The sequence below is a fragment of the Anastrepha ludens genome, chromosome 2 (genome assembly GCF_028408465.1).
Source record: "Anastrepha ludens isolate Willacy chromosome 2, idAnaLude1.1, whole genome shotgun sequence".
Classification (NCBI taxonomy): Eukaryota; Metazoa; Arthropoda; class Insecta; order Diptera; family Tephritidae; genus Anastrepha; species Anastrepha ludens.
In genome coordinates this window covers 24,604,983-24,617,703 of record NC_071498.1, presented here as the reverse complement: position 1 = coordinate 24,617,703, position 12,721 = coordinate 24,604,983, and the positions used below count along the sequence as shown (strand labels likewise).

General features: G+C 40.9%; 1 protein-coding gene across 2 annotated transcripts in view; it reads right to left on the bottom strand.

The window, feature by feature from the left end:
* The window catches only part of LOC128865531 (uncharacterized), a 98,072-nt gene that overhangs the window by 38,992 nt on the left and 46,359 nt on the right, over positions 1-12,721 (bottom strand). Inside the window, exons 4-6 of one of the 2 annotated variants that reach the window (XM_054105860.1) lie at positions 9,389-11,576; positions 9,124-9,331; positions 8,462-9,050 (exon numbers count right to left, since the gene is read on the bottom strand). In XM_054105860.1, coding sequence (XP_053961835.1) covers positions 8,462-9,050; positions 9,124-9,331; positions 9,389-11,576 — 2,985 coding nt within the window. Of the gene's footprint in view, positions 1-8,461; positions 9,051-9,123; positions 11,577-12,721 lie in introns of both variants that reach the window. The other variant, XM_054105859.1, reaches the window with a different exon arrangement.

Sequence of the window (12,721 nt, the reverse complement as noted above, 5' to 3'; positions counted from 1 at the left end):
AACTTGGTGCGGTTCTAGAAATGTGATGGAATTACAGGATTTTAGGTTAGTTTATGGTGGTTGTCCGTCTGTACGACCAACTCACTTAGATCTCACAGGGCCGTTGTGATACCACTGTGCGACATGGGAGCCGCATTTATTTTTCTTCGTGAAACCATTTTGTGGCTCTTATGAAGGGTAGAACTGGTCCAGAGAAGAGAATTGAAAAAATATTTGCCTAGAAAACCTGCTCTGATTTTAGCTAAGACTGGACAATTGCAAAGGAAGTGGTCAACTGTTTCTTACTCTTGTCTACAACTTCTACAATATTCATGGGAGAAATATTCTACTCTCAATGAATGCCTGCCAAATAGCCAATGATCGGTTATGTAAGCACGAACTACGAGATATCCTCTCTTTAATGGTTAAACAGTTCCTTTGTCTGTTTCTCCTTTATTTGCGGCCCCAGTAACCTAGCCATTACGCATGTGCCTTCATCTCTCCATGCCCTATTGGTATCTTGCATAAGGTTGTTTTTAATTATTAGTTTGCTCGTGGTCATAGGTATCCCAATGGTACTTCCATCACTGAAGTTGACTACGACACTAATATTATTTAGGGTTGCCCGGCATTCCTGTGCAAGCTTTGATCTTAATATAGTCGCATTCATTGATCTAATGACTGCCTGGCTATCCATCTGTATAGAAACTTAATTCCCCCTTCTCCATGACCAAGATGTGCACCACTCTCTTCTTGACGATATTCTCATCTTGAAGATTCTGTCGAAGGTTAGTCTAGGAATAGACAAGTCCATTTCTTGTTTCTGACGATTCAGAGTATACAAAATAGAGCCGTGGCCAAACCGCCGGTCTTTCCATAGCGCCATACTTTTAAGCCTAAACGCCGTTGTGATGGCCACATGTTTCACTATAAATTAGGTGCAGAAGAGTTGATTAGCGCTGCCAAATTCAGCGGGAATCTTTCTTGCCAACAAGCGCTTCTTTGAACTAAGTAGGCAATTGAGTAGTGAAGTGCTCTGTCGATGAACAGAACTAGCACTTTTTAAGTTGCTCATCATGCCCGTTCTAATGTATGGCGCAGAAGCTTGGACGTTGACAACATCCGATGAAGCGACGCTTGGAGTGTCTGAGAAAAAGATTATGCACCTTAGCAACGGCGAGTATCGCAAGCGATGGAACAATGGGCTGCATGAGCTTTGCGACCGAATGTAGTGCACCGAATCCGAATGGATACAAACGCTCCGGCACTAAAAATAGTTGGTAGCAAAGGAAGAGGAAAATCTCCCCTACGTTGAAAATATCAGGCGGAAAATGACTTGGCTTCACTTGGTGTGTCTTACTGGCGCCGATTAGCACGAGAAAGAAACGACTGGCGCGCTTTGTTCAACTCGGCTGAAGTCGCTTAAACGCTTATCGCGCCAATCAAGAAAAAGAAGAAAAAAAATATTTAGTGATCATAATATACCGTTAACTCGCAGCAATTTGCTCGGTTTACTTGGTTTGCATTGATATTCCATTTTTACGCCTCCCTCTCCTTATTATTTTTCACACAACTGTATAAATTATTATATTATAATTATCTATGAGGGCTAACAAACCTGTCGCGCGCTTGTGACATCTGGTGCTATTCGCAACGAAGTGGTTTTAGGGCAGGAGAGGCGGACGGCAATGTGTGTTGCACCTACATTGCTCTACGATGTGGCAAGTACATAAACGCAGAACGTTGGTGGTGCTGCGGGCTAATGCGTAAACCATAAAGTGTGGACTTTTTTATGAATTTACCGCCTTTCACGCCTAGAAGCGTCTAATGACCGAACAACAACTCATTTGTTTGGGTGAGGAGCAGGAGGGGGAAAGCAGCATTTTCAATTCTATATGTTGATCATTATTATATTGCAGCAGGCGCGCAGCCACATTCAACATATGTAAATGCGATTATTTTTGGAATACGATTTTCTCAAGCACTCATCAGCCAGCAGTGCCATATAATGTTGATGGCAAGCGCCACATGCCAAACGTTTTAGCGGCTACAACTATTAAAAGCAAAAACACGCTAAGCAGTGTTTTCAATTTTCAAATATATAAATATTTTTAAATCTTCATAATTTATTTCCATATTCTAGTCTTCTTGCTTCTTGCGAAAGTGATAGAAAAACCAAAAAGTCCAAAATCCGCATACACTAAATATTTGCTCCTTAAGTAATGAAATTGCAAAACATATTTATACACAAAAAAAAAACCAAAAAAAAAACCAAAAAAAAAACAAAAAAATATTTCTCCCATTTCTCATAGCGGCGAGAGGCGACATGTTTCACATATCGCAGAGCAATAAGTGTAGAAGAGCGCGTGCCAAAGAGATGCAAGGGAGCAAAGTTTGCGCAATGAACGAACGAACAGCAGCGAAATGCTTGCCTTTTGTAAATATTTTAATTGATATCCAATTTTTTTTTTAATTATTAAAAATTGTTACAGGAAAATTTAAAAAAATGTATTTTGCAAAAGTTAGCAAAGTACTCTAACTTTCCCTTTTATGTGTACAATGTAAGTAGGTATGTATGCATTTCGTTTATCACTACGTGGACTTCGTACATCTCGTGGCTAGCCCGTGAAAAGGACTTTCCATTGCACTGTCTACTGCCACGAACAAGTGGCCACTTTACCATTGTTGTAATCATCCGCACTTTCTTCCATACAAAGCACACAAATGTATGTATGCATGTACGTAACGCCAACAGTCAGAAAATTTGTGTATACATACTTATGTACGCTTCATATACGCAGGTGCGATTATTTTGTGTACACGAAGTGAAAATTTTTATACCCCAACTCTTAGAGGCAACAAAAGGATTCAACTGATTTTTTGTGTATGCAAATAGCCTTTTAGTGCACGCAATATTTAAAGGCAGACCATAAATTGTAAAGCCCACTACTTATAGACCGGCGTATGTATGGATGTATGTCCCAGATCCGATGTCCCAGAATCCTAACTGAAATGTTACTTTTTACGGTGGCACTGGGACAGATGCAAATTTTCGCAGTGCTCCACTGCTGACACACACCCACACACCAAATCACATGCCTGCAATCGAGTAGATATGTACATACATATGTCGGTATACATATAGTCAAATGAAAAATATTAGAAAATTGCGTCTCAGCTACAAAAATTTGTTTGTTTTTTTCAAAGACCATTCGCACTTTTGCACTTCCAACTTCATTTTAACGTATTTTAGTATACAAATTTTCTTTCAAATATATATGAATTTAATAATTTTTTTTTTGCCCACAATTTTTTTCAGTCTTCCTACTTTTTGTGTGTGTGTTGTCTGAATTTTCTTGGTGGTCGCTTTCGTTTCGTTTTTTTAAATGATTGTATTTTGTTGTTTTTATGTATATATTTTTTTATTTTCAAACGTAATCAATAAAAAAAGTAAGCGTTTTTCGCGTTGTTTAAATATTCGACGCGAAAAATAAAATAAACGAAAAATTTGTTTCGCCACATCCGACCAACGTAAAAATGCTTAATTTTTGCTACTTCTCTACAACTATAACTACTATCGACTCTTCTTCTTAGTGACCTCTTGGTCTTCTTCTTCCACTGGATATTTTCTTCTTCTTGCGCGCACATTGATTGGCTCCAGTCTCTCCGAGCGCCATCGTTTCTAAAATTCTGATATACAAATTTTCGTACTCTCCATCAAAAACTCCCGGAGGGATGTACTTACATATGTACATGTAAATATGTACATATGTATGTACTCTCCGATACCTGTAGCGGCAACAACAAGTGTTCCAAACAGAAAAACCAGACGATTATTAAACTACGCCACACTTCACGTTGCTACCGCACGCGAGAAGAACACGAAAAATTGTGCACATGCATACATACATATATGCTTACACATACAACAAACACAATATTTACAACACAAACATATCTACGACATGTGGGTAAAATAATAATCATTTCTTTATCGGCTCGCAAACGTGGGAAAATTGTGGTTGCACTCACGGACATAGCTACATACATATGTACATGTGTATGTATGTATGTAGAAATAATTTGAAAAAAGTTTGTTTATATTCCACTTCGGCCGCAGGCGCAATGAGCTGCACTCTCATTAGCTTCCGCCACCCGATTTGAGCTTCCGCTGCTTGCTGCTCTCTTCTTGATGCTTTCGTCTCTTTAATCGTTGTAGTGTGCATACATACATACATTTACATATGCCAGGGAAGCCAACATCCCGATTTAAGGAAAATTAACAAACTTATTAAAAACCGCAAACATTACGTCGCGTTATGTGGTGGAAAATTTTATAGCTCATTATCGCATAATCCTAGTGGAAGTTAGAATTAAAAAATGCTGTGGAAGAGTTTGGTCAATTTGCTTGAGAGAAAATGCGCATGGGCATACGTACACTTGTGTTCAAAATAATAGGAAACTTCTACTCTATTATACCAAATTTAAATGGGTTATAAAACCGCATACTAAGAATTCTGCTAAAAATTCTGAATAAAAAGTTGGAACTTTTGATGTATTTTTTTTTTTTCAATTTGTCCAAAGTTTGGTGCTATGAATTAGCGCAATAAACTAAAAATAGTCGATTAGCATGCAAACGGCGTTTGTCAACACTTCAAAGAAAGTGTTTAACAATAATTCAATACTTGTATTGCTAACTTCTGAAACACGATAGCCTTTTTTAATGAAACAATAATAAATGCCACCACTATGAAATCCACTCCACAAGAAAGTGTCTGTTTCACACACTATAACATATGATACCTGCACACATCCAAGGAAAAATCTAAAACAAAAACCGCTTACGTGAACGCTGGCAAATAACAAGGCTGCCACTGGAGAAAAGCAAGCTGAATGCAGCCATAAAGGCAATCAAGCAAATGCTATTGCTAAATGATCATAAAAATAAAAAACTTAAAAGACGCATAAAAATCTTGGACCCGGTATAACGACAAATTACTCACTATGGAAGACTACAAACAAAATCGAAAAAAATGTTATGCAAACCACCTATCAGGAGACTTGTTGATAGCTGGATTGGAACGAATCAAGAGAATTTGATATGAAATTCGAAGATGGGTATTTTGATATACCAATAATAGAAGCAGGTGAACCACACAGCAGCGTCCTTCAACCGCTTCTAATATTCGATATACCCTTTGATCTCAAGTTACGTTTCAGCTTTTCCTAGCCTTTGCTATTAACAATTCTCTCAAACCTTATTCCTCAACTTGTACTGATATTTGAGAAATAATTTCTCTTTGCAATTTTATTTTATATGCAGAACTATTATTAGGTTGTCCGGAAAGTAATTGCCGATTTTACATATTGACGGCGTTGATAATTGTTTTGAACAGCTTGTGGTTATTTATTTTAACTTTTTCTTTTGACAGTTATTAGCTGTCACTTTAAGCTTGCTTTAGAAAAAAAAGTGCGCGTAATTTTATTTATATTTGTTTGTTTGCCGTCAATTTTTATATGGAGCCCACAAAAGAGCATTTTCGTTATATTTTACTTTATTATTTCCATAAAGGAAAAAGCACAGCGAAGGTTGCTAAAAAGTTGCGTGATTTGTATGGTGATAAAGCCTTAAAATAAAGACAGTGTCGAAATTGGTTTATCAAATTCCGTTCTGGAGACTTTTCACTTAAAGATGAACGTTTAAAGCCTCGACACGTTCAGGTCGGCCAAGTGATGTCGCTGAAGACGTTATCAAGGCTTTAATCGAATTGGATCGTCGTGTAACTTTGCGTGAGATTGGAGAGAAGTTAAATATACCAAAATCAATCGTACATGAGAAAATAAAGAGTATTGTACTGGTGAAAAAGCTTGCTATTTGGGTACCACATGAATTCAAAGTAGTTCATTTAATAAACCTAATCAACGCTTGAAATATGCATCTTAAACGCAATGAAGTCGCTCCGTTTTTCAAGCGGATTATCACTGGTGATGAAAAATGGATTGTCTACAATAACGTCAATTGAAAACGATTATGGTCCAAGCATGATGAAGTGCCACAAACCACTTCAAAGGCTGATTTTCACCAAAAGAAGATTATGCTGTCAGTTTGGTGGGACTGGAAGGGTGTGGTATATTTTGAGCTGCTTCAGAGGAACCAAAAATTCGGATGTCTACTGCCAGCAATTGGGCAAATTGAATACAGCCATCAACGAGAAGCGACCAGAATTAATCAATCATAAAGGTGTCATATTTCATCAGGACAACGCTAGACCGCATACAACTTTGGTCACTCGCCAAAAACTGAGAGAGCTTGGCAGGGAACTTTTGATGCATCCACCATATAGCCTTGACCTAGACCTAGACCTTGCACCGTCAGACTAACATTGTTTCGGTCTTTGCAGAACTCCTTAAATGGTAAAACTTTCGAATTTGCCGGAAAGATGGCAAAAGGTTATCGAACAAAATGGAAAATATATAGTTGGTTAAAGTTCATTCTAAGTTTTAATAAACACGCATTTACTTTCTTTTAAAATGGTGGCAATTTCTTTCCAGGCAACCCAATATTTAAAAAAGTTTATAAAAAATAATTCAAAAAGTGGTTGATATTTTGGTATGGAACAAGTCCTATTTGCCTCTTTACGGCTATTTTTTTATCGTTGTTAAATAAATGCACTTTTCGATTAACTTTTAAGTTTTCATATCAATTATACGTACATACTAGGTGTGTTCAAAAAGTATCGCGAGTTTTTGTGTTTTTTCAAAAATCATTTATTTATTCATTAATATCTATTTTGTCCCCTTCAAAGTAATCCCCATGAGATATTATGCACTTGTGCCAACTTTTTTCCCAATCTTCGAAGCACTTCAAAAAATTATGTCATATATATTTTTTATCTTGTTCAGCTCCTCCTTCGATGCCGTTTTTATCTCGTCAATCGTAGCGTAGCGTCGTCCTTCAGTTGGTCTCTTCAGTTTCGGGGAACAAGAAAAAGTCACAGGGGGCTATATCTGGGAAACACGGTGGTTGTGGCATCATTGGTGTGTTGTTTTTGGTCAAAAAGTCGCGCACAAGCAACGATGTGTGAACAGGGGCGTTATCGTGATGCAAGAGCAAATTTTTGTTCTTCCACAAATCCGGGCGTTTGCGTTTCTGACGGATTGCTTCGCACAACTTGCAGCTAATATTCCTTATTGACTATATACAACACCCCTGCAATCGAAGAAAACGGTAAGCAAAACTTTTACATTTGACCGAACTTGGCGCGTTTTTTTCGGTCTTGGTTCGTGTCGCAGCTTCCATTGAGATGATTGAGCTTTGGTTTCCACGTCATAACCATAAGCCCACGATTCGTCACCAATTATGACCCCCCGAGACGAATTTGGGTTGTCGCGGACAGAGTCCAACATCTCATTAGCAGTGTTCATGTGATGCTGCGTGTGGTTGAAATTGAGCAGTTTTGGTACGAATTTTGCGGCGACCCGCCTCATGCCCAAATCATTGAAAAAATCGAATAGCACGACCCAATCGATATGTCTAGGTCCTCAGCAATTTCTCTAACGGTGATTCGACGATTGGCCAATACCATTTTCTCCACTTCATCAATTTTTTCGTCTGTTGTTGAAGTGCTCGGGCGTCCGGCACGCTTTTCGTCATTCACATCTCCTCGGTCTTCTGAGAACATTTTGTACCACCGATAAACGTTGCTTTGGTCCAAAGTAGCTTCTCCGTATGACGCAGTCCACATTCGGAATGCATCCGCGCACTTAATTTCGTTTTTCACACAAAATTTGATACAGGTTCTTTGCTCCATCTTTTTGAATAGGTAAAAATCGAAGACGAGCCGAGACACGTGCAAGCAAAGCAGCTGGCAACAATTAGCTGAACATTCAAAATGGCCGAACTCGTCGGCATGAGACGTCGGTGAGAGACATGAGTACCAACATATCGCCACAAAAAAATCGAAATTCGAATGTACGTAACCTGCGACAATTATAAATTCGCGATTCTTTTTGAACACACTTCGTACATGCCTTGCACATATAAATAATAGGAGGGTGTGAGCCTACAGCAGGGCATATTTATGTACTTTTTCCCAATTATTTGTGGACTAGTTTTCGATTGGCAAAGTCGTAATGTGTCTTATGAAATGAAGCAAACCTGTTGCACGCTGTCGCAACTAACAGTACCGTTCTGCCCACCAGCAACTGCCAGCCGCAAGTCAATTGTTCGATTGTGAAAATTGAAACAAACATTTAAACAAAAACAATGTTTACCATTTGTATACACACACCCACATATCAATATATATATGTATGCCCATAAAAGCTATTGAAATCTTTTATACGCTTTGCATACTTTTGTGTGCTGCTGTCTATGCAACCGGAAATCGATGGAAAATTTTCAATTGCGGCACATACGAATACTAAACTAAATATGTCTGTGTGCATACACAGCACAACGTAGAAGGCACTTTTGACTTACCGCAGCCATTTGTTGGCGTTGCTCGGATATCAGCTTCTCGCTAGAGCCTTTCAACAGTTCGGCCAGCAATTCCTGTGATGGCACTACTGCTTTGGTCTTGGCACCTCCGGTGGTGGTTGCATCGAGGCTGCGTTTGGCCTGATGTGCGACATGGGCGCTAGCCGAGGCGGTTTTCTCGCCGCTCATCGATTGACTACGTTTATTGTGATGGCTTTTCTGGGCTGGAGCCTCCGAGGCGGCTCGCTTTGCTTCGCGCTGATGATGATGATGATGATGGTGATGGGGTTGATAATGATGACCGGCATCTAGATAATCCTTATCATCTGATGTCACTGAGTTGTCCAGCGTACTTTGGTAGCGTTTCTCGTGTGCATACATCTTCTCCAAGCTGCCAACGCCCGCACCTTTGCTTGTATTCTCTATTTGTGACGGTGTGGATGCGGCTCTTGTATGGGCGGGTACTGGCAGAAACGTATTCGATTTGCGAACACGCATCGAATTCGAATGGTGAGGTATATTACGAGTGGCGCTCATCGTAATGGTGCTGGAGTCATCGTATGCGATGCGTGAACGACGCGATTGTGTTGAGCTGGGGGTGAGTAAAAGCGGAAATTTGTTAAAATAGTTATGACATACGAATTGCATAATTGTCCATTACTTACTTTTCGGACTCACGCAAGTCCTCCAAGATTTCCTCGAAATGCATTTTGTTGGGCTTCTTCATTTCTTTCTCCAGCATTTGGCCGTAAGGTCCACGCAATGGTCGTTTGGAATAGCGTTTGAAGTCGTAATCACCAGGCACAGGACTGGGACTGGTGTGCTCGCGACCATGCATTGGTCCGCGCTCATTCTCATTATCGGACACCGAGTCTGTGCGTAAGAAAGGAAAACTTTTATTGTTGCGCAAAATACCACCACTTCCACTACCAATTCCACACTGCAAGTCATCCTTCTCCTCCGAACTTTGTAGACTAAAGCTGGCAAGGCGATCGGCCTTTGTCCATACTGGTGGTTTATCCGATTCCGGTGTGTTTATTTCGGGTGAGCACAGTGAGCCCGGCGTACGATTCTCATCAGTGGGTGGACTGTTAATATACATAATGCCACATTCCTCTGATTTGTCCGGCTTGATCGCATTAAAATTAGCCAACGAAATGTCCAATGCCAAGCCCCTACCGTGACCATCGCCATCGGGAGACTCGCTCCAAGCAGCATTGTCAATGTACATGCCCTTCCGTCGCTTGGACTTATCAATGCGTTTACGTTCGTCTGCACTGTGACGTGTGGTGATGGCATCCAACGATGCCCGTTTCTCTATGCCAACGTCTATATCATCATGGCTATATCTCTTGCTCAACTCAGCAGTATCTATTGAAGCTTGCCGTCTCTCCACAGGATTACAGAATTCATCGTCTAAGGCATCTTTTCTGCGCAAAATGCACTTATCGTCCGCCTCTTCTGAAGAACGACTTACCGAAATTGTCGGCACATTTTCCACGCGGTATTCCTGCGCCGTTTTCGGTACAGGCTTCACATTTACACAATCACTGAGTGATAGCAGCGGCTCTATTGTCTCCGGTATTATGCCAAACTCCTCGGGCTGTACCTCCACCCATTCCTGTGGCGGGTTCTCCAAACGCCAGTCCTGCGCAGCGCACTCATATACGGGCACCGGAATTAGGCAGGTAGTGGCCGTCTGCAGAAAATTATCGGGCGGTGATTCCAGTGGAATTCTCTCCTCCATTACAGTTGCCACATTCGTTTCCCTACCTTCGGCGTTAATGGGCTCAAGTATGGTTGGTTGTTCAATAACTTTTGCCTTTTCAACTGCACCCGCTTCCGCCTCCACAACAGCAGGTACTGGCTCAATGGCAACAGCTACTTCCCCTGCTTCAATCGTATAGTCATTTTCAGATTGAATTGTATCTGTTAAGGATTCCATTTTGGCATGGGCTATTACAAGATTAGGTTTGAACGCCGCTGCCTTGCATTCTTCTGTAATACTTGACGTTTGCTCCACATCGGTATTGAATATGTCCTCCTCGGGTATGGTATCTGGTGATTCGCTGACATTTTCTAGATTCTTCATATCCTGACCGTAATTCAAATTAATACTCATTTCAATTTTCTTCTTCAACGGTATGTAAATCCAATCGGGTTCGGAGCGCACTTTCTCTTCCACTGTCACTGTCACCGCTTCCTCATTACCTCGGTTCTTTCTACTAGTTGCTGAATCAACCGATCCAACTACTTTATCTCGCCACAAGCGATCACGCAATGCACTCCACGAAGACTTTTTGTACTTTCCAGACGATATGTCAATTTGCGAAAACGACGCCGAACGAAATGGTATTCCCTTCTGGGCATAAGAACCGATTACCGTGCGAGATTCTGGTCTTGTCAACTTGGTGGCTATATCCGTACTGTTGGCCAGCTGTGCGCTGTTGGCATTCACAGAGCAACTTTTCACGCTAACGCCTGAGGAACGCGGTGGCGGCGGCGACTTTGATTTCGCTCTGCTCATCGACATTAACGATTCGAAATTCGACAGACTTGTATTCGGTTTGAGTGTATCGTACAAATTGGTTGTTGGCGCTAGTGTGGCCGCTGCAGTGGCTGCTTCTGCTTTTGCTGATGTCGAGAGTGCGTTGCTTCTACCACAATCGCCCTTTTCATCGTCATTTGCATCTCGCTTAGTGGAGTCGTTCGCACTTGACATCGTTTGCTCCTCTTGGTCCATCAACAAGATGTCATCAGTGCGGGTTGACATAAATGACAATGGAGTATTGTCCAGAGATGAGGTGCCAGCAGAGGCAGTGCCCACAGCGGGAGCATGCATTTGCGTGTCGGAGCGCTCCAAGCTATTGGTCGCCGAATGAGAGCCGTGTCGTGGCTTGCGAGGCGGTGGTATTGGCGGTGGGGTGGGCGACGATCTATTGCCGCCGCGCAGCAGCTCTGTTAATTCTCTCAATCTCTCTGATTTTTCGTTTGACTTGCGATTACGTGAGGAGCCACTGCTCTCCGATGATGCGCCACTTGATGCTGGAGTGGATTTACGACCGAAGCCCAAACGTTGAAAACGATCTAAGGTATTCCTACGCTTCTCCATGTTAATCTGCAAGGAAAAATAAACAAAAAGTTTATTATTGCACACAATTGCCATATTTTCAAAAAATAAGCGCCCGCCGTCCCTTGCGAATGCTACTTGTGCATGTATGTATAGGTGTGCCCGACTGTTTAATAAACAATGGACTCACTCTTAGTTCTTACGTACATATGTAAATTTCGAAAACATCTTTCAATAGGCCTCCGTTTTCTATGTATGAATTTTCATGCCCTGGACTACTTAATGGAGGCTCTCGACAAAGTGCAAAATAAAAACTAAAAACAAGCAAGTGAAATTTCTTAATATTCATTCGTACAAGGCGAACGGATTACGCGCACTCACACACAGCCTTTTGCACACATAAGGAAAAAACGAATGTGTACATGCGTACATACCGCCATTATGGCAATTACACTAATTTTGTTGCTTTACTTGTTGCGGCGTTAATTTCCTTTTTATTTGCTTCAGGAAAATCATTTTCATCTGTGGCAATTTCAATGGGGCTTACTCATGCCGAGCGCTCACCAACTGAACTTGTGTGTGTGTGCTTGCGCCTGTATGTGGAAATATGTGAGCCAACGAGTAGAACTGTATGGGTGTATAATTTGTTTATGCCTGAATGCTTTATTTGTACAACAACAATGGGCAACTTAATAAATTATTGTAGATAAATATAAAATTAATTTATGAAACGTTAAAATTGCATTCATTTTTTAAACAAAATCAAAATACGGGCATTTGCACACATACATATGCAGCTTACGGTGAATTGATTATGCAAAATACAGTTCAACTTCAATGATGCATAGATTTGGTAGTGCGAGATACATATGTTTTTTTTTTGTTTTTGGGAAATGGAAAATAAAAATGTCGGAAACATTTTGATTGATTCCGTCGCTCCAATTATATGCGGCGCCTGCTCCCACTAAGCCAAACAAACCAACCTCCCCTCTTCGGGAGACCTCCACCCCAGCACCGCATTTGCACTACAACGAGGGTGGAGTCGTGATTATGTCTTTCGTTTTTTTCTTTGTACACTCTTCTCGGGAGCATAGGGCCTCGACAAGACTCAGTCCTGCGTTGCCTTCGTTAATCTATTTGATTTCTGATAGGGTAGGTGATTAGGCTACCGGTGTCAGTCCTAAATAGTGAGA